The following is a 27,445-nucleotide window of genomic DNA, read 5'->3' as shown; positions in this document are numbered from 1 at the left end:
AGTTCTCACATTGTCTGCATGAATAATTGCATGTGTCTATACACAGTCATAAAAAAAATCAAGTTTTCCTAAGCTATGTCTCTAATAGTGGGCTCCTGCCTGAAATTACTTCACTCAGTGGTGAGAAAAGACAGAGCATGCAGGTCCCACAACCTTTAGGAAGATCCTTGGCCTCTGGCAAGGAAATCCGCTATGTAGTCATTCAAGTCTCACTTGTTATACTTTATTATAGTAACAGCATGATCAGTTTCCATAATAAAAGGAAAGTGCCTTCAGAGAAGAAGGTGGTCCTATCTCAGCCCCAGCCTTCAAGATTCATACCTGGGCCAGTCAGAAGTTTTCTAGAGTGTACATTAGGTGTACATTAGGTGGATAGCCACCAGGTGTCACTATTTACTAACGTGACAAGACCCAAAGATAGAGACAATGTGATTGAGTTAGGAAAGGATGTCCTGGCCCAAATGAGGCTTAGATGCCTTTCAAAAACAAGAGACACATTCAGATCAGGCCATCCCTGGCTTTCTGGCCATACCATGCATAATTAAAATTTTTAGCTTCAAGTTAGAAGTGACAGTACCTTCAGTAGCCAATTTCCTTGGTTTCCAGCTACATCCCTTACCCTTTTGCTTGGTTCCCTGGTTCACCCACTTTAGCACAGAAGAAAGTACCCACAGTAGAGACAAGAGATTGTTCCTTCCTGGTAGGGGGTCTCTAGGAATCCTGTGCAGGGTGCAGAGGTGAGAAACCACAGGCTGTGAAGAGGAGCTGAAAGCATAGAGCTTTTGGGGAAGGAGCCCTGAGGGAGGTCTGAATAAAGATGGCCTCCATAGGCTCATAGATTTGAGGGTTTAGGGAGTGACTATGTTTGAAAGGATTAGGAGGTGTGGCCTTATTGGAGAAAGTGTGTCACTGGAAGTGGGCTTTGAGGTTTTCAAAAGCCCAAGCCAGACCCAAGGACTTTTTCTTCCTGCTTCTTCCAGATCCGGAACTCTCTGCTACTTCTCCAGCATCTTGTCTGCCTGTGTGCTGCCATGCTTCCCACCAAGACCATAATGAACTAACCCTCTGAAATGACAAGCTCCAATTCAATGCTTTCCCTTAGAAGAGTTGCCAAGGCCACATGGTTCTGACTTTAGAGTTAAGGATACAAGAAGGGGGTTGTTGGACTCTCCCTCCATGACTAAGGAAAGTTGCTGAGTTTCCCTTATGAGTTGTTGGTAGCAATAGAAGAACTCTAAGACAGACATTGGTGCTAGGGAGCAGAGCATTGCTGTAACAGGCCTGACTATGTTTCTTGTTTGCAGAATGTGGACTTTGGTACTTAGGATTAGGAAAGCAGCCGAACACTTTCAGTGGGGTGTAATGGGCCATCCTAGTAAGGGCATGGAAGACAGCGGTGCTGAGGGCAACCCATAACATGATGGCCACACTCAACAAGGTTACAGAAGAAAAGAGTATTAAGTGACCTAGAGATAACTGTTCCTGTGATTACTTTGTCATAATGTGGCTGCTTTTTTGCCCCGTCCACAAAATCTGCTGAAGTCTAAATTGAAAAGTTTTGTATTAATACAATTGGCAGAGAAGATGTCAAGACAGCCTTGTATTGACTTTGTTACATGGTTACTCATATTGACTGTTACATTGTTGTTAGTGGCCAGCCTTAAGCAGGAAAGGGCAAGTGGGGGATAGAAATATAAAGTGTAAAATATACAAAATATAAAAATTTGAGGAGAAAAAGAGCACCCCGAAGTGTAATGGAATTAAATCCAGTGCCCAAGGAGATAAAAAATTTAAAGAAAATCCTGATGCTAAATGGAATAAAGGGAGTGGTGACCTCAGGGCAAGACCCACCCAGCTAAGCTTCCAACTTGAGAAACAGTATTAAGGAAAGCTTACACAGTGAAAGAAACGATCAAAAACAGAAAGCTAAAGAAAATGTATTTGAACGAGGGGGGAAGTTCCAGCTCCATCCAACAGCAGAACTTGGCAGCTTTGGCCATATGGTTCAGACTTTATTGTTAAGGATACAAGAAAAGGGTTATGGATTCTCCCTCCATGACTGAGGCCAGATGTGCGTCAGGGACATCCCTGCATGGAGGCCCAGAGAGGCCATTGCATGAAGCTGTGAAAGTAAATCCTGGAAACCCCATGATGTTGGTGATGCCAGAGTCATGGTATACCTGCCAAAGAAACCTACTAACGGTATGTGGAAGCAGACCAAGAGAAAGAAGTGTGCTGCAATCAACAAAGCTGAAAGGAGTTGGAGATCTGAAGAGTGCTTTGACATCAGTCGTGGAGATCCAGACTATGGAGTTTCCCCAGCTTGTTTTAAGGTTTGTTTTGGCCCAGTATTTTCTATGTTCCCATTTCTCCCTTTTGGCATAGCAGAGTATATTCTGTGACATTGTATGTTCGAAGTATCTGATCTGTTTTTTGTTTTTATTTTGATTTTACAGTGAGCCTCAGAAGAGACTTAGAACTTTGGACTTTTAAGCAGTCTTGGGACTGTGACAGACTATGAAAACTTTTGAAGTTAGACTAAATGCATTTTGCATTATAATATGGCTACAAGCTTTGGGACCAGTGGGTGGATTGTGGTGGTTTGAGTAAGACTCCCTGCTCCCAGGCTAACATACATGAATGCTTAGGGAGTGGCACTCTTTGAAAGAATTAGGAAGTGCAGCCTTATTGGAGACAGTGTCACTGGAGGTGGCCTTTGAGGTTTTCTAAAGTCCAAGTGAGGCCAAGTAGCTTTCTGTCCCTGCTTCCTGAAAATCTAGATGTAGAACTCTCTGCTACTTCCTTAGCACCAGGTCTGCCTGCAGGCTGCCATGCTCCCCGCCATGATGGTAATGGACTGGAGCTCTGAAACTGTGAGCCAGCCACCATTAAATGTTTTCTTTTATGAGTTGCCATGGTCATGGTGTCTCTTCACAGCAATAGAATACAGACAAAAATAAGCCCTAATTCCTAATGCCCTGCTTCTCCTCAGGCTGTGGGAACAGGAGTCCCAGAGAGCTCAGGCCAGGTGTCTCCTGCTTGTCATTAAAGCCAGCCGTTGTTGCTGAAATCCAAGCGCAGTGCCTCCTCCTCGGTGGGGCTCAGCTCCTGCAAGGGGGCACGGCAGGGACCTCCATAGTAGCCAAACCAGTCCATGGTTTTCTTCAGTCCTGGTATTCCGAAGCGCCGGGTCACCTGAGAAGAAGCACTTGTTAGAAATGACCGCAGAGCTCCCATCCTCACCTCTGACACACACACCTACCCAGACCTTGGCATCTGTTGTTCCAGAAATCTCCCACCCTCCTGTAAGAAACTCTAATCAGTGGTGTCCAGAGTGCATTGAGAATCCAGATTGGACCCCAGAAACTGGTCAGGCGTGGAGAGACTCAGACTGAATAAAGACATTCCTGTGAGGTTTATGAGAAAAAATCTCCAACAAGAAGAGAGGTATTCAGCCCTCATGCTGGCCTAGAAGAAGGCAGCAAGACTGGAGACTAGAGCATGACCTATGGCAGGTTCCTGCAGCACAGCAGATCTGGTTAGCAAAGAAGGGGACACCCCAGACCCTTAGTCCCCAGCATTAGGGTCCCCTAACACCCACAGCTTCTCCCTGGCCCTATTTAAAAAATTTTTTTAAACAGAAAGTAATATATCATTGGACAAAGGAGGGTTTTTTGTATAACTGTATGATTTATTACTAAGCAACTTCTCTTCCCTAGATACACGAAGGAGCTGAACAACACGATCACTAAAAGCTTGCGTCTTACAGTGGAGCACCCAAGCTACTGTCACTGTCTAAAACTACACAAGGAATTTTACAGACTAAATAAAGCATCCAGCTTCTTTCCCTTTTGTTACAGTAACTGATCGGAAATATTGGAATGGCTCTTTGAGGACCCAAAAATTAGGAAAGAACTCATTACGTAATACAGTTCCATTTGGGGGAAAGGGAAACCTTAGAGGTGCGGATTTCATAAGGGGTGAAAGCACTGAGATGCCCAGCGGAGAGAGGTTAGGATGGATGCTGGATAACTGGCTTGCAGCTATCCACCACTAGAGGCCAGCCATCATCAGCAAACATGTTTCTCCACCCATGATGTCTTAATTGCCTAACTTTTAAAATCCCGAAGCTTCATAGATAGCAAAAGCCTCTAGAAGAAGATAGAACCACAAAGGGCCTGGAGAAAAACCTTGTTTCTACCACAGATTTCTGAAGATAGCCCATGTGCTTCCTTCTTAGCCCCGAAGAAAGGGTTTAGGTGCAAAGTCCTAAATATAGCCTGGGGCAGGAGGCTGGCTGGGTGGGAAGGCAGGACATCCCCTTGGACAAGGGCAGGGCAATAAAGTGACATCAGGCTGCTTTTGGAATATCTGAGCCTACAGCTCAGGCAGCAGCAGCAAGGTGTTCCAGGCATTCTTGAGTGTGTGCCCAGGGCTGGCACATGAGGGCATAGCCTGAAGGGTGGGACAGGATAGAGTGAGATGACCTCAGAGAGCTTTAATGGCAACTGGGCTTCCCATCTTTCTGGGGAAACAGCCAACTCTGCTTCCTCTGTAAAGTGACATGGTATCTACACTCACCATAGGGAGGATGCCAACATCAGATGCCACTGACAACATCGCAGTGATCCCCAAGACCTCTGGAGGCACTACCTCCTCCTGTCCTGGCAGGATGCAAGTGTGGGGCCCTTCTCTCATGTGGGTAGGTGGAGTGGAAGAACCATGCCTTCCCCGCAGTGGAACAGCCAGTGTGGCCAGAGTAGCTTTATTTCTACAAGTTCTTAGAACCTATTGACACAGTCACTTCCAGGAGAAGCTCCACATCCAGGAAGAGGTCTGCTTTTCTTTTCAGCTGTCTTTCCTCTAAAACTGAGGCGAGGGCCTGTGATGGTTTGTATAAGCTTGGCCCAGGGAGTGGCACTATTAGAAGGGGTGGCCCTGTTGGAGTAGGTGTGTCACTGTGGGTGTGGGCTTTAAGACCCTCATCCTTGCTGCCTGGAAGCCAGTATTCTGCTAGCAGCCTTCAGATGAAGATGTAGAACTCTCAGCTCCTCCTGCACCATGCCTGCCTGGATGCTGCCATGGTGATAATGGACTGACCCTCTGAACCTGTAAGCCAGCACCAATTAAATGTTGTCTTTATCAGAGTTGCCTTGGTCATGGTGTCTATTCACAGCAATAAAACCCTAACTAGGAAGAAGACATAGAGTTCACCCACATCTTGCTACAAAGAGTTGGCCACTGTGTAGTGTACAGATAGCTTGAAAATTGCCTCTGATGTAAAACTTAAAAAGCAAAAATAAATCAAGGTAAGGTGGGCCGGGTGGCATAGTCCTTCCATACCAGCAAGTCAGGTGGCTGGCTCAGGTAAGAGGCTCACAACTTCCTGGCCTGCCTGGGTTATAGAGATAGTTCAAAGGCAGCCTGGGCAATGTTTTGTTTGTTGGTTTGATTTTGTTTCTAAAAACAGATTTAGAGGGAAAATGTTTAATGAGTTTGTTCCCATTAAAGCTAGGAAAGTAAAATAATAATTAATTTCTTAATAAAAATTCTTAAATATATATAATATATTTATACCTACAGTAAATAATACCCTCAGTTTTATATATCCAATTTGCTATGTATTGTTTTCAACTATGAATGTTCAGGGTGGAAGGGGTCACAACCTGAGAAATTACTTAAACTTTCACATTTAAGAAGATAGAGACATTTGTGCTCATTCATTCTGATGGCCACAGATGACACTCTAGACATTACAGAAAACAGGCAGATGAATCTGTTCTGGGTGTCTTTAATCCCAGCACTCAGGAGGCAGAGGCAGGTGGATCTCTGTGAGTTGCAGGCCTGCCTGGTCTACGGAGTGAGTTCCAGGCCAGGCAGAGCTACACAGAGGCCCAGTCTCAAAAAAAGCCAAAGAAAACTCTGAAAGATAGACTGAAGACAGGAGATCAGTCAGGGGCTTCAAGCCCCTAGGCACACCACAGTGTCCCCTGGATCAGAGGTAGGACTGAAGATAAACCATAAAATGCCAGTGGGCACAACCAATAAAATTCCCAACAGGAGCTGGGGAGAGGGCTTGGTGGGTAAAGCACCAGCCAGGAAGACCTAATGACCTGAGTTTGTTATATATATAAAACCCATGTAAAGGCAGAGAAGGAGAATCAACTTTACAAAGGTGTCTTCTGAATTTCACATGCGCAGCAGAGCATGCAGGTGCCACCCCGATGATAAGAAAAAGATTTAAAACAAAAGTTCTGTAGTTAAGAACACTGGCTGCTTCTTCAAGGGGTCCAGAATTCAGTTCCCAGTACCCACATGGCGGCTTATAACCATCTACATCTGTAGTCCAATGATCCCAATAAATCACCATGGCCACATGGTTTCAACTAGAGAATTCTACAAGCTGTTTGAAGAATTAATATTAATTCTACATCATTTCTGCCAGGAGGCAGAAAAGCAAGGAACACTTCCTAGTTCATTTGATGAAGTTACACCAGACTCAGTGGAGGAAGAAGGAAAAATGGGAGGAAGGAGGGAGGGGAGGAGCAATGGGAGGAGGGTGGGAAGGAAGGAGGGAAGGAGGGAGAAAGAAAAGAAAGAGAAAAAATAGGCCATTATTTCTCATGAACAGAGACATAAACTTCTTAGCAAAAATATCAATAAATTAAATTTCAGCAATGTATCAAAACAGATACATACTCTGACTAAATGAGGTTTGTCTCAGGAATGTACATCTATGTTAGCATTTGAAAAGTGGTTAGCCAGGAGCACACCTTTAATCTCAGCACTCTAGAGGCAAAGCCAGGGAGATATCTGTGAGTTTGAGGCCAGCCTGGACTACATAGTAAGTTCCAGGACAGCCAGGGCTATATAAAGACACTCTGTCTCAAAAAATAAAACAAAACAAAGCGGTGATTTGGGGGATGAAGAGATGGCTCAGCAGTCAAGAGCACGTGCTGCTCCTGCAGAGGACCCAGGTTCAGTTCCCAGCACCCACACGGGTAAATGGCAACCATCTGTAATTTCAGTTGGACTTCAGGGCCACAAGACATGCACAAGGTGCACATACAGACATGTAGGCAGAACACCTACACACATAAAATAAAAATATATAGTCCACCATGTTAGCAGGCTAAAGAATAATCATAAAATTATATAAATCAATATGAAAAAATTTTGTCAAAATTCAGCACTCATTAATGATTTGTAAAAATTCAAAGAAAACTAGGAACAGAGAGTAGTGATATATATATATATGTATATATATACTCATATATGTATATATATTATTTATATATGTATATATGATATATATAATTTTATATATGTATTATATATATATATATGTATATAATCTACAAAAATTTAGAGCAAGCATTATACTTGTGAAAGACTGAGAGCTTTCACTTTGAGATCAGGAACCAGGAATTTTATTCAACCTAGCACAGGAAGTTATGGTCAGTGCAGAAAGGTTAAAAAAGCAAATAAATGAGACTAGTCAAAATGAACACAATTAGAGGCTGGAGAAATGGCTCAGCAATTAAGAGCACTGACTGCTCTTCCAGAGGCCCTGAGTTCACTTCCCAGCAACCACATGGTAGCTCACAACCATCTGTAATGGGATCTGATGCCCTCTTCTGGTGTGTCTGAAGACAGATACAGTGTATTCATATACATTAAATAAATAAATAAATAAATAAATAAATAAGAACACAATTAAGTCTTCATACGTATACATGATATGACTGACGCCTTTGTGTAGATGATATGACATCTATGTGTAAATGAAATCACATCTATCTGTAGATGATATGAAGTCTATGCAGAGCATCCCAAAGAATCCACAAATGACAAGAAATCCCTTCTAGAACTACTGAGTGAGTTCAGCAAAGTTACAGGAGGTTAAGATATTTAAAAATCTGCTATAGGGCTGGGAAATTAGCTTAGTGATACAGCAAAGTTTCTAGCATGCTTGAGGGTTTCACTGTCATCATACATGCTACCCATGTGCACACACACACACACACACACACAGAGAGCTAGAAAGTTGTGTTCCTAAGTACTAGAATAATAGCAATTAATATACACATAGTGAAATTAAAATGGAATTTCACTTGCCCCTCCCCCCCCCAAAAAAACATGAAGTAGTTGGATGTGGTGATGTATGCCTTTAATTCCAGAACTTGGAAAGCAGAAATAGGCAGATCTCTGTGGGTATCAGGACAGCCAGGGCTACGTATTGAAACGCAGGTATACATTTTCAAACTATGTAAAGAACTTCTTTGGGGAAAAAAAACCCTACAAAACACTGAAAACAAAGAAGAGTCCAATGTGTAGAGAAAGTGCCGTGTTTAAGGATCAAAGGAGAACATGGTTGGAGGGCATTGCCCTCCCAGACTGGTCTACAGGTTAGCAATTCCTAGCAAGAGATTTTTGTAGATATAGACGAGATTATTCTAAAATTAATATGGAAAGACAAGGGAACCAATTACCTAACGCGATACTGAGGAAGGAAAAAAAAAATCAGAAAGAAGCAGCCTGTTAAAGAACCCCTTCTAATGCAGCAAGCAACAGTCCAGGCTGCAGCACAGGGGAGCCATGGACACACAGATCAATGGAGAGAACAGAGAGCCCAGAAATAGACTCTTACACATCTGCCCCACTGGTTTTTGACAAAGGCAGAAAGGCAGTTCAATGGAAAAAAGAAAGCTTTCTCTACAAATGGTTTTGAAGGCACTGGATATCCATTTAAAAGAAAAGAAAGAAAGAAAGAAAGAAAGAAAGAAAGAAAGAAAGAAAGAAAGAAAAGAAAAGAAGGAACCTTGGCTAAAGTCTCAGGCTTTACAGAAAAATTAACTCAAAATGGGTCACAAACTTTTACAACATAACTATAAAACTTTTAGGAAACAAAGTAGGAGAATATATTTAGCCACTAGAGCTGAACAAAGACATCTTAGACTTGATATTGATAGTATGAGTCAAGAAAGAAAATTGACTTCATCAAAATTTCCTCTTTTTTTCAAAATTTAAAACTAAAATTTTGGTCAATTTAAAAATTGATCAAAACCATGTAAAGAAAATGCTAAAGACTAGGGGGAAATATTTGTAAACACATATCTAACAAAGGACTAGGATGTAGCTCTTCAAAATTAACAGTTAAGAAAGACATTCACTCAGAAAATGGTAAGGAGACCAGGCAGGGCTGTGTGAAACTTGGGTACAATTTCCAGCCCCAGAAAGAAAAAAGAAAATGGGCTCAGGACAGAAACAGATAACTAAGAGAAAGGACTGCAACAAGGAAATGCGTGGAAACATGATATCAGTGTCCTTAACCACACTTACTGCCCAGCTATCAACAGAGAAATAAGACAGTACAGCATGCATGCTGGTGAACACACACACACTCACAAATTAGGCTGAGGCAGGAGGATCTCAAGAGCCAGCAAGTTCAAATCCAGCCTGGACAAACACAGTGAGACTCCATTTCAAATAAAATAATATGCATTTTTTTTCGGTTTGTTTCCGATTTCAAAACAGCTTTGATCTAGATCGGCCTTCCAGGCCAAGTCCTCCTTGACCCTCCCACCCTCCAAAAGAACTAGAAACCAGGGTCTGAACTGCAGAGTACCGTATTCTGACAGCTTTCCTGGAAAACCAAAGTATTTCCAGGCCTCCCCCGCCAGTCACTCTGACTTCTGGTATCTGGGCCCTGTAAAAGGCCAGGCTGCACTGTCCTAGGCTTTGAATCTCTAGGTATAACCCCAGAGTTATCGATGGTGCCATCTCTTGGGACACTTGTTTCAGTGCATGCTCAGAGGCAAAGACTGCCGCTACGTTCAAAATGAGAAGGGTTGGACATTTAACTAGCCTACATGGGAATGCCAGTGAATTCTGAAGCCTGGGAACCGACAGAGCTCACTCTCTCTGCGATCAGTTGCCTGGGGGAGGCTTTAGGGGTGGCCACACTGGGACATTCTCTTTGTGGACATTCTGAGGGGGAATTGAACAGGGACCCCGTGCCTGTACAGGCTGTGAGCTCACCGCAGTGTTGGGCTCGATGAGGCGGTGCTGTAGTTTCTGGGCAGCTTCCCACTGCCCTGTGAGGCAGAGTCTCTCCAGCTGGCACACCTGGGCCCCCAACACATTGGCCAAGCCACATATGCCCCCAACAGCTCCTACCCAAAGGAGACACAAGAACATCATCAGAAAGGGCCACCTGCCACACAGAATCCCAAACCCTGGGCCCCATAGCTTTTTATTTCGGGGACACGGGACATAGATTTCTATAATATTTGGGCATGTTCTGTGTGTCCAGAATATGTATTTCCAGAGGCAAAGACTCCTGTGTGTTCAAAATGAGAAGTCTGCATGCCAGGTGCTATTCAGAGCCAACCGCAGGGCTAGGAACAGCTCCTTTCCTGCCTCCCACCCACCATGTCCCCTCAACAGGATCTTGACACCTTAGAGGCTGAGGAACTGGGAACTGAAGTTCTGAAGTCTCACTCCTCCAGTTAAATGGTAGGGAGGAGGAGAGCGATTGGGCATGGGGTCAGGAGCTTGGGCATTTCCTCCCCCTTTGCTTCATGATGTGAAAACCAGCCTTTGATTGTGATTCTAGGATGAGTTAAGAGTGACCCTAAGGCCGGGCAGTGGTGGCGCACGCCTTTAATCCCAGCACTTGGGAGGCAGAGGCAGGTGGATTTCTGAGTTTGAGGCCAGCCTGGTCTACAGAGTGAGTTCCAGGACAGCCAGGGCTACACTGAGAAACCCTGTCTCGAAAAAAAAAAAAAAAAAAAAAAAAAAAAAAAAGGAGTGACCCTAAGCACAGTGGCTCAAGAGTGGAAGGAAGACAGTTTGGAATGGGGCCAGTATGTTTGCTAGTTGTAAGACACCCACTATGGGGCCAGGGAGAGGGCTCTGTGGGTAAGAGATGCTTACAAGTTAGACCTGGTGACCCAAGTTCAATCCTCAGGACTTAAGCAGTAGAAAAGAAACAGCTTCTCAAAGTTGTCCTTTAGCCTCCACATATGTGCCATTAAGCGTGTGTACCCTCACACATATAGATGCATGCAAAATAACTAAGGTACAATTTTGAACCGGGCAGTGGTGGCACATGACTTTAATCCCTTTAAGCACTTAGGAGGCAGAAGCAGGTAGATCTCTGAGTTCAAGGCCAGTCTGGTCTATAGATAGAGTTCCAGGACAGCCAGGGCTACACAGAGAAACCTGTCTGGAAAAACAAAACAAAACAAAACAAAAATCTTAAAAAATTTAACCTGAACAAATTTATTTAAAAACAAAAGATACTTATAGAAATGCATGGTGCTGCACGTCTTTAATCCCAGCACCCAGGAAGCAGAGGCAGGTGGATCTCTGTGAATTCAAAGGCCAGCCTGGGCAACATAACTAGTTCTAAGATAACCAGGGCTACATAGAGAGACCTGTCTCAAAAAACAAATGAAAAAATATTTATATGCTAGGCACTGTGGCAGATGGAGCCGGCGGCCTTCTAACCCCCACCAGACCACTTCAATTTTTAGGGTGAAAAGGCCGGCCCAGTGAGGGCTGGTGTCTTTAGTGAATAAACGGCATGGTTGAAGAAACCCCAACTCAGTCGCCCCCACCTCCAGAGTCCATGCCTCCTTCACCGGGATTCTCAGGAAGGAGCTACAAATGCCCCATCCCACTCCCTCCACGTTAGATACTGTAGGGTGGTAAAGGGAAAGTGTCCAAAGAGAGCAAAGGAAACCACTATCATCTCCCACAGTGCTGAAAATCTCAGATCTCAGGCTGCTGATGCCTTTATTCCTCGGTCCTACCCACCAGGGCTGAATCCCACTTGAACTCAAAGGCTGGCTCTCAAAACAAACAAGAGCAGTTAGTCTCGGTGGCATTGCTAGGAGGCTGGACTGAAGAGTCTGATCAGACAGCTAGAGATCCCATCCCAACCCCCAGGTCTGACAGTTTACTCTGTCCCATAGACAGAGGCAGAGGAAAGCGGACTCCTGGCCTAGAGCAGAGACCTCTGCTCTGAGAATGATTTACAGGGTGAGATTAGAGGAGTTAATTTTGTCATCTAGGCATGGAATTGGGACTTTACCAACTGCAGGCATCCTGACAAGCCAGCACTGTTCTCATACACCCACCTGAAAGGGTCAAGCCTAAGCACCCAGAGTTGAGACAACTGTTTCCTGCAGACCCAGATACCTAGGTGCATCCTGGTTGGGCAGGGTGGTTCGAGAACCGCAGGAAGCTTACCCACAGCATAGCTGGCCAGGAGGAAGCCAACTGACCCAGCCAACACCTGGAAATCCTGCTTACTGGTCTTGTGAACAATCAGTCCAATCCTGGTCACCTGTAGCAGTAAATGTGGCGTGAGAACTGAGCCCAGAACCACTAGCCTGGATGGGCTGGGCACGTGCTGTCAAAATGCAGTCCACTACCCAAAGAGATGCCCTCAGGTTCAGGCAGTGCCTCGGGGAGCCCACCCAACAAGCAGGAGCCTGGGGACTGACTATAGGCCTCAGAGCTGCTCTGGGTTAGAAGCTGCCATGCTGGGATCAGTGAAGGGGAAGGAGGTTCCAGTGTGGGAGCTGCATCCACTCACATCTCCGCCACTGTCCTTCAAGCCAATGATATTTGGGTGCTGAGACAATGTAACCACGGCATCCATAGGCAGTTCTAGCCCTGTGTTGGCTGGGACACTGTACAACACCACAGGGATTGGAGAAAGATCAGCAACCTGTGGGCCCAGAGAAAAAGGAGAAGGCAATTGCCTGGGTCTAAAGGGCTCCAGGCTCACCCTTATAGGCCCTGGACTGGGTCGCTGTGCAGGGCTATGTGGCAGGTCTGCCTCCTGAAGTATGGGTAACAGTGATGGGTAGCAAATTTCTGAGTGCCGGCGGCATATCAGGCACAGCTCGAAGCTATGAATGCTGTAGACCTCATGCAACCCTGAAGAAGCAGACAAGTCAGATGCCATTATTCTTCCTGTTTTTTTTATTTATATGAGTACATTGTAGCTGTCTTCAGATACACCAGAAGAGGGCACTGGATCCTATTATAGATGGTTGTAAACCACCATGTGGTTGGTGGGAATTGAACTCAGGACTTTCAGAAGAGCAGTCAGTAGTCTTAACCACTGAACCATCTCTCCAGCCCTCTTCCTGTTTTTTTTTTTTTTTTTAAGATTTATTTTATTATCTTTAATCATGGGTATATGCACTAGAGTGCTGGTGCCCTCAAAGGTCAGAGGTCAATCCCCCAGATCTGGCATTGTGGTATGCGGTTGCAAGCTACCCAACTTGGATGCTGGGAACTGAAGTTAGGTCTTCTGTAGGAGCATTACTCACTCTTAACTATGGAGCCATCTCTCAAGCTCCTAGGCTCCCTATTTTTAAAGGAAAGGAATCTGATGGAGAGAGGTTAGGTAAATGGCCTACTGTCACACAGTTGCCACATGATGGCATCATACTACATCCTAGAGTGGCTACTAACATGACATATGCTCTCCACTCCTAGCTTCTCCTTAGGCACCACCTCCATCTCTGTCCATCTTTTGGTCCCTGGCCTCTAGTCCACCGCTCCCACCTACCTTGGTGTAGTGGTGAATGAGGGCAGCGCTGCTCATGCGGCCGCGATAGTAACAAGGGGTCACCACCATGGCGACATCAGCACCCACCTGAGCCATGCTGACAGTCATCTCTACTGTGGCTTGCGTGGCTGCAGTGAGGGAGAAGGCAAGCAAAGCAGGCCTCAGTGCATCTCAGCAGTGGCAAAACAGACAGACCCCAACCCCAGGGCCAAGGAGCCTGGATTCCTGCCCCCACAGCCCAGCAACCCCAGGTCCCAAGGCATTGTGTCCTCACACTCGCAGCCAGAGCCGGCTATCAGGAGCTTGTCCTTGGGTATGGCCTGGCGCACTCGGCTAACCACCTCCAGGCGCTCGAGGCTGGTCAGGAATGGAAACTCTCCAGTAGAGCCCTGGACCACGAAACCTGCAACACAGCCCCATCAGTGCATTGTACCTATTCCTACCGTTTCAAAAACATCAGGATGCTGATATATTGCACAGTGCTCAGGGTTACCTTCCCACCACACCCTTCCCATCCCTATCCATCCCTATCCAGCCATAAACAGAGGTTCTCAACAGATGTACAGCAGTTTAAGTGAAACATTTTAATTATACCAGAAAGAATAGTCCATAACTTATGCTCTGCCCATGACCCCAGGACCCATGACAACCCTTCCATTACCTCCCACTTGGGCTTTCTGCCCCAACTCAGGTGTTTATTGCTCTTTTTCATGTCTTTCTACACTTACAATAAAAAATATATAAAAATTATTTTGTGAACACAATGAATAAGAAATGGCTCACCCTCCTGTTTTATTTTATTAACCATTTGTTTGAGAGATTTCTGACATATTTCACTTCCAGGTGTGAACGTTTTCATTTCTTTGAAAGCCAAGCAGAACTGATACCCTTGGCAGAACCCGAGAGGAATGAGTGTTAGCAGAATCACTTCTTCTTGTGTTTTTCCATTTACTTTCTTTTCCTTTTTTCTCTTTTCCATGCCTGTGATGGTTAATCTCAACTGTCAGTTTTATCTCCCAGAAGACAGGCTTTTGGGCACGTCTATGAGACATTATTTTGATTAGGCTATTTGGAGAGGGCTGACCAGCCCACTGTGGGCAGCACCATTCCCTAGGTTAGGATTCTGGATCATATAAAGAGGATTAAGTGAGCTGAGCACACAGTGCTTTTTGGTTGTGGGTGCAATGTGACCCCCTGCTTCAAGCCCTTGCTTTTGTGATGCTCGCCCCTCCAAGATGAAGTTGAACCTCAAACATTGAGCCAAAACAAACCCTTTCTCCCTTAAATTGCTTTCCTCAGTGTGATGTCTCAACCCCCGACCCCGACCCCGACCCCCACCCCCGACAAGCAGTGGCTGAGATGTCTAATACACCAAAAGCAGACCTAGCTACCAGCTTCTCCCAGCGTCCCCCTGTCTCTACCTGTTACAGATGATGGCTGAAATACCCCACCCTCTACCCGCACCTCTTCAGCCCTGGGGCTTAGCAGCCCTTCCCCCCAGAGGCTCTTCCCTTTACTCTCAAAGTCCAACCATTTATTGCCTGCCCCCTTTTTACTCTTTTTCTTCTTGGCTACTCTCTGCTTTCCTCACATGGCTCAGGGTCTTGTCCACTCTGGACTCTCCCAGATGTCTCTACCTTTGGCTTTGCTCTCCCTTTTATCTACAATAAACTTTTTCCTCTTCCACCACACCTAGGAACAGTCTTTCCTTTCCTTTCTCTTTCTTTGTTTCTGTCTGTCTGTCTGTCTGTCTTTCCTTCTTTCTTCTTTTCTTTCCTCCTCCTCCTCCTCCTCTTCTTCCTCCTTCTCCTTCTTCTTCTTTCCTCATTTAGTCAAGTTATTTTATCAGTGTTAGGAAAGGTAACTAAGGTCTGGAGAGATGGCTCAGCGGTTAAGAGCACTGACTGCTCTTCCAAAGGTCCTGAGTTCAGTTCCCAGCAACCACATGGTGGCTCACAACCATCTGTAGTGGGATCTGATGTCCTCTTCTGGTGTGTCTGAAGACAGTGACAGTGTACTCATACATGAAATAAATAAATAAATTGTAAAAAAAAAAAAAAAAAAAGTCACCAAAACAATGTCCTTGCACAAAATCAAACACCCTCGCTTCCTCCTCCAAAAAACAAAACAAAACAAAAACAAACAAACCCCACCATATTTGTAGTCCCAGCACCTGCAATGTGCAAAGTAGAGAATCAAGAGTTCAAGGCCAGCCTGAGGGATATGGGAGACTCTGTCTCAAACAATAAAAATCGTTAAGTAGTGTACAATTACAGGACACTGGGATTTTAAATAGATATTTTGTAGAAGAAATGGGCAGTAAAGCTGGGAGCAGTATTAGCACACAAAAGCCATGCCATACAGCCCTGTGCGATAAGCCATAATGTTAAAGGGGCTTCCCAGCAGTCATCTGAGAGTAAGAAGCAATGCTGCTGCCCTGGAGAAACACAGAGTTTCCTGGCACTGAGACAAAGAGAGTGTGTTCCTGTGAGTCAGCCTGTAGGGAACACAGTGTGATGGCCACGCAGCTTCATACCACACACCTTTTCCATGTTTACTGAAGCCTTAGGCTCCACTGAGAGCTGCCAGGAGCTTTTTCCGTTGAAACTAAAAGGCTTTGGCTTCAGCTAGATCACATCCTGAGGTCTGTTCTTCAGGCCCTGGAAGTTAGAACCTCTTGTTTTGCTTCTTCCTGGCAATGTCCCACCCCTTTGAAGAAGCTGCCCATTCTGGTGAGAGCTCCCATTTAGCCAACCCCGGACCAATCCTCAACTATTTCAACACAGATCTTGTCAGTTTTGTTTAGTTGCCATAACTATCTATCTGCTACCTCAAGAAGTGACAGGCTTATACTGTGGTCCTGAACCTGGCCACGGTCACTCTCAAGTTACTCTTCCTGTGGTAGACAGTTCCAGAAACCCCTGGGTTCCATAGGCAGATCTCAAGGTGGTAGGGTGTGATGCCCTGGGAGGCAGCAGCAGGCTCCATATTCCAGTCTCCTGTGGCATAGCCTTCTGCCCTCAGACCCCTGCCTCTGGAATCAGGCACTAGACCTACATCTGGGGCGATACAGAGCTGTTTTAAAGGCTCAGCTAGAAAAATGTCCCAGAAAGTACTTTGATGTCTGGGAATCTTAAAAAAAAAAAAACCAAAAAAAAAAAAAAAACCAAAAAAAACCCTCCTTCTCCTTCACCCTGGCCACACATCCAACCTGAGGCCCAATGTATTTGCATCGATATCTGGAGAGGCTCAGCACAAAGGACCCTATGAGGAGAGCAACGGCAAAGCAATGGGTAGGATGGTTGGAGCACAGGCTCTGAAGTCGGGAAAAACCAGGAGTGTGGCTGAGCCGGAAGGGAGCACCTCTCACTTCCTGTCCCCCTGAGCAGGAGGAGTCCCTCTCACTGGAGCTGGCAGCTCAAGTGGGTGAGGCTGCTGAGTGGAACTGGGGCTGCACAGGAGACCTGGTGATTTACTGTGGCCAACAGGAGACACAGTGTCTCACAGAACAGGCAACCTTGGTTACTGTCACGGCCCCCTGGGTGCTTCATCATCTCTTCCTCCTCTAAAGGGACCCAGGGACCCCTCTGTGGGTCTCTGGACTCTGAGCCTTTCTCCTCTGAGCTTCCCTCCTCAGTATGCTCACATGCAAAGAGATGCTTGGAGCCGTTCAACTATGCCAACAGACCAGGTAAGCATTCTCGCCCTGGCCTCTTCTACAAGACAAGGGACAGCTGACAGACTCCAAAGTCCTCCTCTGCTCTGAGTTCCACAATCACCCTTCTGGCTTTCTAGCCTTCACCCAACTCTTTTTTTTTTTTTGGGGGGGGGGGTCGAGACAGGGTTTCTCTGTATAGCCCTGGCTGTCCTGGAACTCACTCTGTAGACCAGGCTGGCCTCGAACTCAGAAATCTGCCTGCCTCTGCCTCCCAAGTGCTAGGATTAAAGGTATGCACCACCACTGCCCGGCTTTCACTCAACTCTTAATGTCCCCTGTCCATCATGATGGGTAGGGGTGTATCTTAGAGACCACTTGCTTGGTTTGTGTGAGGCTCTAGTTAAGATTCCTAAGAACCACAGAAGAAAACCTGTCAGCGTTCTCTCCATCCACAACACACTGCTATTCTCCTGCCTCAGCACCTTTGTTCATGGTATGACTTTCTGCTTCAACCCCAGCAGATACCTCAAAAATCCAAGAGCTGTCAGGTGTCTCAAATACCTGTTCTTCTGGGCTTTGCAGCCCACAGTATCTTGCTGCCCTACTGTGTGCTCTTCTTGCTTGGCCTGGAGTCATTCAGTCAGGGACAGTAGCCCTGTTCGTGATGTCCAATGCAGACTCTCTGAGGTGGGTGTTGATAATTTGTGGTATAAAGTAATGGAACTTGTGCATGTGTGTTTAGTCAATTTCAGATGTCAAATTTCACCACTCTCTTGCTTTATATGCAAGCTTTCAGCCTCCAGTACTTTCCTCTGTGATTGACCCTGTTTAGTTTTTCAAATAAAGTGTATTTGTGTCTGTGGGTAGCTGTGTATGTACAGGTCGACATGTGTGTGTGTGTGTGTGTGTGTGTGTGTGTGTGTGTGTGTGAAAGGACAATCTCAATTGTAGTTTCTGTCCATCCTGATTTCTGAGACAGTCTTTCCCTAGCCTGGAACACACTAAGTTAGTTATAGCAGCTGGCCGGAAAGCCCCAGAGACCCACCCATCTCTGCCTCCTCATTTCAAACTTTTATGAAATATTTAAAATATGCAATTATAAAGCATTCCTTTCTTGGAACCCCTCATTTGGAGGAATTCTTTTTCAGTTTTCCTAAGTTTGTGTTTATTCTGCTGAAAACAATGTAAATAAAAGTTCATGTACATTTGGGGCAGTGGTTCAGTGGTTAAAAAGCTATTGCGACCTTGATAAAAGCTGCTGACTTGAGTTAAACCCCTGGAACCCACACAAAGGTGGAAAGACAGAAATGACTCCATAAAGCTGCCCTCTGATCTCTATACATATGTATCATGCAACAACAGTAAATTTTAAAAATTTAAAATTTAAATCATACAGATTCACACTAGGAATGTCCAGAAAATAAAACTACTTCGTACATCTGAACTCCATAAAAACCAACTGACCACATTTAAGGTGTTTATGAACTTGGCTGTTTTCAGTGATTTGCTCCCAGAGGTCTAAGGCACACACACCGACTGGTAACCTCCCTGGCAAATTTGTAACAGATTCAAACCTATGTCAAAGATTTACCTGGAGGTCAGCAGTGACTCAGGGACCTGTCCAAAGAATCACAGAAGTGGCTGCGTGATTTGGGAGTACAGGGTCATTTCTTACTCCTTGAGGCCCAGGAGGCAGACACAAGAAGAATGCCAGGCTTGTGGGAGAGCAGAGGAGGCAGGGTGTGTGAGGATGTCAGGGATAGGCTGAGAGGCAGAGCCAAAGAGGACAGGAAGACAAGCTCTGAGCAGAGGTCAGGAAACTCCGTGGGACTGTGGGGCAAGCTGGATCTAAAACCTCTTACTTACTAAGTCATCCAGGAGGAGTTAAATCTCTGAACCTTAGGGACATAAGACATATAACAGAGAATACAGTCCTCTGGCTGTGCCTTCACACAAAACAAAACATCTACTTAAACAAAATACAGCAGAGCACTCGGCAGGCAGAGGCGGCCTTATCTTTGAGAGCTCAAGGCCAGCCTGGTTTACACAGTGAGTCCCAAGACAGCCTGAGCTACGCAGTTTCAAAAACAAAAACCATGAGTGGAAGCCATAAGTAGTCTGAATACTGGTAGCATCTATAGTAGCCATAGTCACAAGCCAAGCAATGGTGACATGACCCATATATATCTCATACAGCTTCACAGCTGTGGACACATGGATCCCCATGGAGACTTGAGATGGTACCAAGAGGATGAAGCCTAAATTCCCACCTGGATGGCTTACGCTCTGCTGAAAGCCTGTCCCTGGTCCCTCTTCCCAAGCATCTGGCTGTATCCTACTCCTTGACAACAGCAGGCAGATGGAATTGCGACCTCTGGCAGTACCCTAACCCTAGCATCCCAGACCAGGGGAGACTGTTCTGGTCCTAAGTCTGATGCAATGAAAAGACCACCCCCCCCCCAAGCCAAGGCCCACTTACAGAACTGCTGGGGACACACCCTCTCCTCCAACCCTGCCCAGAACTCAGCTGGCTACAGAGCCCCTGGACACAGACTGAGGGTTTGCAGGGCTTTATTGGCTTCATTCAGGCATGTGGAGTCAGTGTGGGGCTTGGGGTTGCTCCTGTAATCTGCCTCATGTCTTCTCTCGTGGGCCTTCAGGGCCCTTGGGCTGTTGGAGCTGCGTCCTTTCTTCCCTCTCTCATGACCTCTGCTGTGGCCAGAAGAAGCAGGGATTTGGTTGGCAGTCTCTCAACCTGACCGTGTAGGTTTCCCCATAGAAGAGAAAACAGGCCTGTGCATGAGAGCCGGCCCTGCTGGGGGAAGGGACACATGGTTAAGTGGCTTCAAGAGTCATAGACTTGTTTTCTGCGGTTGGGCAGACTATGGCTCTGATAGTTTGAGTGACCTGGCTGACCCTGGTGACTCTGATGACTTGGGTGACCTGGCTGACCCTGGTGGTTTGAGTGGCCCAGATGACTCTGGTGGCTTGAGAGGCCTGGATGACCCTGGTGGCTTGAGAGGCCTGGATGACCCTGGTGGCTTGAGAGGCCTGGATGACCCTGGTGGCTCAAGTGACTTGGATGATAACTTTGGTGGCTGGAGGAAACAGGATGACTCTGGTTGTTCTGGTGTCTTGGATAGGAATGATGGTTTTGGTTACCATGGCGACTCTGGCTGTAGATGGTGTGTGACTGATTGGCACCAGCTACAGTGGTTTCATGGTGAGTCAGGAAATTCCCTTTCAGCTTTATCTCCACCTCCTCCAGAGCCTTCAGCTCTTCTGGGCTGATGTTTCTGGATTCTGCATGGCCTGTACGCTCGTAACCTGTGGTGCGCTGCAGCATGGAGTTAGCCACGCGATGCCCCTTGGCATCAATGTCCTTCGTACAAGCTGCCACAGCAGCCCAGGTGTCATCCTCCATGGACGGGGACTTTCCTGACTCCCTCTGCATCTCTTTAGTCACTGAGGTCCCAGATACCTTATGTTTACTGGCAAAGGAATCTCGGTGCAGAGCTGCGCCCCCTTCTCCACGTTTAGTGGTGAGGGTATCCATGTGGAGGGTGGTGTTGGCTTCCCCATGCCTGCTTTCAGGTGAGTGCCCATTGTAGCCTACATAGCGGTTGAAGGGCAACCTCTCTTCAGATAGGCGGCTGAAGTGAGATTTGATCCAGTTGTCATTTGCTCTGTGGGATTCTGGACACTTGTCCTCTGTAGTCTCTAAGGTTGCCTTCCTTTTCCTCCTCTGAGCCCACAGCATGAGACCTCCACTTCCTAGCAAGAGAGCAGTCCCCAGCACCACCTTGCATGATGGTTGCTGGAGGAACTCCAAGAAGTCCTCCAGGGCCCTAGGCCTCACACCCAGCTAAGAGCACACGGGGAGTGCCGGAGCCCAGATGGTAAGGTTCATGCTTGAAGGGGCCGGAGCCCTGCAGGTGTCTGGCAGGCAGGCTCCTGTCTCACCCTTCCTAGGATGCCCTCTGACACCTCAGCAATGAGCCCCATTGTGAGGAAGGCAGCAGGGGGTGGGGCGAGGCAAGGCCACCCCATCACTCAGACCTAGTTTGGCAAGCTTTGTGTAAGGATCTGGTCATGTCTCATGCCCTCTGTAGAAAGAAAGATAGCATCATTTAACTCTTCTGCCTCCCACTTCCAATGCATTCTGCTCTTCTGTTCTGCTTAATTTCCAGTCTTTGGTTTCTCTTGTTCCTGATCTAGCATTCCCCACAGGATAGAGGATAGTGAGTCAGTTTGGCCATGACAAACTGGGACCCCTCAATTGGACTGGCATCCATCCCTGGTCAATAACTGTTATACTTAATACCCAGGGTCCATCTCTGCTGTCAGCACAATACCCCTAGCTCTATTACAGGGAAGAGTCCAGAAGGGAAAGGGTCCAGGAAAGAGCTCATATGGAACAATATGAGGTCACAATTGAGAACAAAGAATAGGCTGAGAAGGCAGAGCAGGCAAAACAGACTTCAGGGCCATTTCAGGGTAAGCTACATCTTGCCTGAGTGATAGCCTGCAGATACAGAATTTGCCCCCTAGTAAATAAGCATGACACAGTTTTGAACAGGTGGCCTGCCTAGTCATGCTTGCCACAGATGCCTGTACAGTCTTGAGTAATTCCTATGTATGCATACAGGCCTTCCTGTGCTACTATTTCCCTCAAGGCAAGTAGCACACCTAGAAAATGCCAAATGTTCCTTTGGAGAAGCTGTGTTGCTTGTAGCTGGAAAAACAGATCAGCAGTTAAGAGCGCTTACAGAGAGGTCTTAAGTTCAATTCCCAGCAACCACATGGTAACTGACAATTTATCTAATATGGGATCTGATGTCATCTTCTGACATGCAGGCACACATGTAGAGAGCTCATATACATAAATACATTTTTTGTTGTTTTTCTAGAGAGGGTTCTCTGTATAGCCTTGGTTGTCCTGGAACTCACTCTGGAGACCAGGCTAGCCTCAAACTCATAGAGAGCCACCTACTCTGTCTCCCAAGTGCTGAATTAAAGGCAGTGTCACCAGCCCCTGGCAAAAAAAAAAAAAAAAAAAAAAAAAAAAAAAAAAAAAAAAAAAAAAAAAAAAAAGTTGTGCTGAGAGGCTGGAAAGATAGGTCTAGAGCACTTGCGATTCTTCTAGGGGACCTGAGTTCTGTTCCCAGCACTCAACTCAGGCAGCTCAGTTCTCTGAACCTCCAGCTCCAATGGACCTGACACCTCTGGCCTTATCTGATACCTGTATCCACATGCCCATGCCCATATACAGATACACACCTAGACAAAATTAAAAAGAAAGTATATTTTAGAAGTTGTTGCCAGATGTGGTGGCACACACTTTTAATCCCAGTACGCAGAAGGCAAGGGTAGGCAGATCCCTGTGGGTTCAAAGCCAGCTGAGTCTGCAAAGTGAATTCTAGAACAGTTGGGACTCTGTCACAACCTCTTAAAAAACTCAAAAACTGTTATTTGAAACATTTTCTTTAAACAAGTAGTACTTTTTATATATACAAAAATGGTTTCTCTTTCAGAAGAAACCATGGTCTGCTCTGTGTGGGGAAGGAATAAGGCCCAGCTAAAAGCTTTGGAGACCTTGCCTCTCCAGCCTTGCTGAAATAGCTCTGCAACTGTCCACTGACCTCACTGGAAATAACAACTCAAAGTTCACCTGGGAGGCGATTGACAGGTGTAAGTCCAGGGTCAGCAGCCCTCCTGAACAACCCTTCCTTCTGGTCCTTGGCTAAAAGTTTTATTTTTATTTTAAAAAAACTTAAATAAAAATATAATTACATCACTTTCTTCTTCCATTTTCTCCCTCTAACCTTTTCCATGTCTCCCCCCTTCCTCCTCAGATTAATGGCTTCTTTTTCTTTATTGTTACATATATGTGCACAGATATACATATAACCATGTGCATATCACAAATATAACCTGCAGAGGCCGTGTGTACATGACTTCAAGGCTGACCACTGTGCACTGGAAAACTAATTAGGGGTTCATCCTGGGAGAGGCTAATTCTCCCTCTCTCGGCAGTCAGTAGTTAACCATCATTCTCTGTCTAGAGGTTGGAACCCTATGAGATTTCCCCCTTCCTAGTTTATTAACTCCTTCCTGGTTTAGGCACACTGTATTTGGTTATAATTTTTATTTTATTTACATTTTTAAAGGACTTATTTATTTATTCATGTATTTATCTACTATGTATGTGAGCACACTGTGGCTGTCTTCAGATACATCAGAAGAGGGCATCATCAGATCCCATTACAGATGGTTGTGAGCCACCATGTGGTTGCTGGGAATTGAACTCAGGACCTCTGGAAGAGCAGTCAGTGCTCTTAACCACTGAGTCATCTCTCCAGCCCCTTACTTAATTTTTTTTTTTAAGCTTAAGACTATAGAAACCTTTACTCAAGGTCCATTTTTATAACTGGGCACAGCATTATGTCTGCATCCTGCACAAGATAAGAGAACAGAAGAGCAGACCATGCTCACTGCGGTGCTGACACCATTTCCTGCTTTTTTGGTCTCAAAGAGCTGCTCCTGTATAAGACTGGCAAACGTTTGCAGAGTTTATAGTTTTCTTAACTACTGGAGACATTCCTTATCTACAAATTCAGGCACACTTTCACTTTCCAAAATAGCTAATAGGGGCTGGTCTGTTGTAGCGGACACTAAAAGCAGCCACTGCATAGCTTTTAAATTCTTCCTTATGATTCATTTTTTTGTAGTTCAATGGAACTATTGTGATCCAGAACTGACATGTATTTTCTATAAATGGAGGCTAAAGGTTTTGCATGCTCCTTTTATTAATTATTATGTTTTTTTTTACACATTTGATAAAGTATTAGCTAATCTGTCCCCGCCAAAAGGGCTTTTACATTTATTTATTTGGGGGAGGGGAGAGACAAATGTATCATGGCATGCATGTGAAGGTCAGAGGATGACTTGCAGAAGCTAGTTCTTCCACCTTATGTAGATTCTGGAAACTGGACTTAACTCATCCCTTGACAGCAGAGCCATTATTCAATGTGCCATCTCGCCCTTAACTTGTATTTTAAAAGAATATTCTTCATTTAAACAGTCACAATTTAGCAATACTTTACCAAAACTCTGCAGGCAGAGGCAGGGATCTCTGAGTTCTAATCCAGCCTGGTCTACAGAGGGAATTCCAAAACAACCAGGACTACACAGAGAAACCCTGTCTCAAAAAATCAGATCAAAACAAACGACTTCACAGCCTCAGACTAAGCCTTCAGGAATATTCTCTGTGTTCACTGAAGCACTAAGAGCAGGTTCTCACCTCTTCTTTGGAGGGCTTGTGACCCACACTGATACAAAGTAGCAGTAGCATTTTTGTCTCTACCTTCCAAGTGTTAGACTGCAAGGTCTATTCCAGAAAGTAAGAGAAACATCAATGTTTGGCTAAATGCTAGAACCATGACAAAGATACCCCTGACTCTTAAGTCCTCTGTGCCAGAAGCAAGGCTGATCACCTTGGGGGAGTTATATTGAGCCACACGGCTAAGAGCCCAAGGGCTTAGCTCCTGTTCTCAAGTGAGGAAACTGGATTATAGAGGGACTGTGATTTCTCAGTTGCTATAATAGCTAGACAAGGAGTCTTCCAAGTCTAGACATTGGACTCTTCCTCCCATAGCCCCAATCTCCTGCTATGTAGTGAATGGAGGAATCAAACAACATCAGGAACCCATAAGCCAAATCTCTTCCTCCACCACCAAACAAACAAAGCTGCCCAGGGCACCCGATGCTGGTTGCAGGAGTTAGAGGGACAAAGGGGGAAGTCTAAAGACAATCTAGGAGTCTCTGTGAAATCCTAGATACAGGATTTCAGAAACACAATGGATACCAAAGCCAGTCTTCTGGTCCCTACACTATAGTGTCCTTGATCCTTAAGCTGAAGCAGAGTGTTCTATTTGAAGCTAAGGATTATCATGCTTTGCTTCAAGGAAATCAGGCCTCATCTCTCTCCAGGCCAGCATAAGCAAGTTCTAGTAGACATGCTGTCCCTGCTCAGATTGCGCACCCATAGGACACTTGTCCCTTGACAAATGCTCATATCATCTGGGTACTGAGCTATGAAGAGGGTTCAGCTGGGCCAGTGGTCACTGTCACCAAGCAGCTTTGCTACAGTGTTGAATGAAAAATGAAATTTAAAAAAAAAAAAAAGGAAGGGCACTGCTGCTCCTAGGCGTGGTGGAGGGAAACGTTTATTGTAGATGAAAGGGAGAGCATAGCCAAAGGTAGAAACATCCGGCAGAGTCCAGAGTAAGCATGACCCTGAGCCACTGAAGAGAGCATCGAGGAAAAGGGAGATGAGGGAGAGAAGGGAGCCAGGAACAAGGGACAAGATGTAAAAGAAAGGGTGGGTAGCCAAAATGGCTGCACTATATAGGGAAGCGCCTTTGGGATAGGGCAGCCCAGTCCCTGGGCTGGAGTGTTGGGGATGAGAGGACCAGAGGGTGGGCTATGCCAGCCATATCCTGTAACAGGGAGGGACTGAGGGATGCTGGGAAACTTGGCAGCTGGGTCCTCTTTGATATGTTAAATAGATGCTTCAGCCAGTTCTGCCAGGGTTTGAGACTTCACAGATGCCATGTGTACTTTTAATAATTATCACCCCAAGATTCTATACCTTCCAATGTATAGCACTCCAGAATTTATACCATGCTTTCTCCTCTCATTCTTCCAGATTCTTCTTCTGGCTACTCCACGGTAAGAGTATTATCACTCCCGTGTGTCATATGGGAAACAGGGTTAGAGTATCCCATGGAGTAAAACCACTGGCAGAGCTGTGATTGGAAACTAGAGTCCACAATTCTACTGCTAGCCTTCTCAAGTCAGAGTGAGGCCAGGCCGTACTCAAAATTGGTGCCCACATAACGACATTTGTAAGGATAGTCTTAGACCCCACAACTTAGAAGGAGGTGTTAGAATCAATGGGCAGAACAGAGCTTCTAATCAGCAGTTCAAGTCTCAGCTCAGCTATTTGTTAGCTGAGTGGCTTCAACTAGTTAATGACCACATCTCTGGGAGCCCACGGTCCCATCTACGAGATTGTGTCATTGACAGCACTGACCAGGAATTGTCCTGGGTGGGTGGAACGGGATGGAGCTGGTCAGGGGACTGCCCCTTTCTACCTTCTTCTATGGACCTGTGGCTGTGAGGAAGACTGAGTCTCACAAACAGGATGTGGTCTGCGGCCTCAGAGAGGGGACCTATGTTAAAACAAGAGGTGGATCAGAGGATCCAGCACACTGAGTAGTTCCGCCAGGCAGGCTTAGGGGGAGACAACAGCCTACCCTGCTGTGTGACCTGACTAGTGCCTTCCCATCAGCAGCCGGCCTGGTACATAAGGATGTCCTCATTCACGGCTCCATGCTTTTACAACAACCCTGGGAGCCAAGAAGGTACATTAGCGCTTCCCAGCTGGGGAAACAAAGACAGGTGAGGCTCTGTCCAAAGTGCCAGAGCTGTGCCCTGACGCCCCCCCCCCCCCTTCCTGGATCTGGCTCCCCAACTGCCCTCTTACCTCGAAAGGGGAAGGTGCCCAGTCTGTTCAGGTTCTCTTCCAGTTTCCCATAGTTTACCTCTGCGGTGGCGGTGAATGGGGTGGTCACGGGTGGGTAGATGCCCGCAATGTCTACCTTCTTCCCCTTCACATTCCTAGACAAGCCCCTGCTCAGCCCCTGCCTCATGGAGGCCCAGATTTGGGGGCCCAGCATTTCCTCAGGAGGTCTGAGACCCAGCTGTCTGTGACCACAGGGGAACTGAGTTAGGACTCTCCCCCCCCCCCTCGTTAATGATCTACATAGCCAGTTAAAATTTTGTGTTCCCACCACAGCGTGTGGGCGTGGCACGGGAGCCTGCAGCTTTACACTGGGTGTCCCAGGGTCAGGGGCGGGCCTAGAGTCTCCAGGCAGGCTTTCTTCCCTACTGGGAAGCAGCTGGAGAATGCCACAATTATGGCCTAAAAGAGAGCTGGCTCATGGGGTTTCAACACTAAAAACCGTCTCCTACAGGGTCCACCTTCACACAGCCCCAGAGCCAGGAGCCATCCACCCCCACCCCAACCCCAACCCGCACACCCTCCGTTTCCAGGCCGGCTGAACGTGACGGAGCTGATTGGCTGAGCTGGCCTGGCCCCGCCCAACTGTAGCCACCCACTCGTTGGT

At 46.2% G+C, this 27,445-nt stretch overlaps 2 protein-coding genes across 3 annotated transcripts; both read right to left on the bottom strand.

Moving 5' to 3' along the window:
* Positions 1 to 1,921: 1,921 nt before the first annotated feature.
* Positions 1,922 to 27,378, bottom strand: Hoga1 (4-hydroxy-2-oxoglutarate aldolase 1). 2 transcript variants are annotated; one of them, XM_034512827.2, is made up of 7 exons: positions 26,803 to 27,378; positions 13,869 to 13,997; positions 13,595 to 13,722; positions 12,608 to 12,742; positions 12,259 to 12,355; positions 10,042 to 10,175; positions 1,922 to 3,195 (listed from the first exon to the last, which is right to left on the bottom strand). In XM_034512827.2, exons 1-7 carry the CDS (start codon positions 26,993 to 26,995, stop codon positions 3,046 to 3,048), a joined length of 966 nt encoding a protein of 321 aa, XP_034368718.1. In that variant the 5' UTR covers positions 26,996 to 27,378; the 3' UTR covers positions 1,922 to 3,045. The 2 variants fall into 2 exon arrangements, with proteins under 2 accessions (XP_034368718.1, XP_076777450.1); XM_076921335.1 differs by lacking the exons at positions 12,259 to 12,355; positions 12,608 to 12,742; positions 13,595 to 13,722; positions 13,869 to 13,997 and having other exon boundaries at positions 26,803 to 27,360.
* On the bottom strand, positions 19,807 to 21,616 carry C1H10orf62 (chromosome 1 C10orf62 homolog). Its single transcript, XM_034512838.2, has one exon. The coding sequence runs from the start codon at positions 21,010 to 21,012 to the stop codon at positions 20,098 to 20,100; it is 915 nt and encodes a 304-aa protein (XP_034368729.1). The 5' UTR covers positions 21,013 to 21,616; the 3' UTR covers positions 19,807 to 20,097.
* Positions 27,379 to 27,445: the final 67 nt, after the last annotated feature.

Source organism: Arvicanthis niloticus, chromosome 1 (genome assembly GCF_011762505.2).
Source record: "Arvicanthis niloticus isolate mArvNil1 chromosome 1, mArvNil1.pat.X, whole genome shotgun sequence".
In the NCBI taxonomy this organism is placed as follows: domain Eukaryota; kingdom Metazoa; phylum Chordata; class Mammalia; order Rodentia; family Muridae; genus Arvicanthis; species Arvicanthis niloticus.
The sequence above is the reverse complement of the archived record's forward strand: the minus strand, read 5'-3'. Positions and strand labels throughout refer to the sequence as shown.

Bases quoted from the DNA above. Each gene is read 5' to 3' on its own strand.
- C1H10orf62 (XM_034512838.2), bottom strand. From the start codon at position 21,012: ATGCTGTGGGCTCAGAGGAGGAAAAGGAAGGCAACCTTAGAGACTACA.
- Hoga1 (XM_034512827.2), bottom strand. From the start codon at position 26,995: ATGCTGGGCCCCCAAATCTGGGCCTCCATGAGGCAGGGGCTGAGCAGG. The intron at 12,743-13,594 runs GTAGGTGGGAGC...CTGGGCCCACAG, and splicing joins TCATTCACCACTACACCAAG to GTTGCTGATCTTTCTCCAAT. The intron at 10,176-12,258 runs GTAAGCTTCCTG...TCCTTTGGGTAG, and splicing joins CCTGGCCAGCTATGCTGTGG to GAGCTGTTGGGGGCATATGT.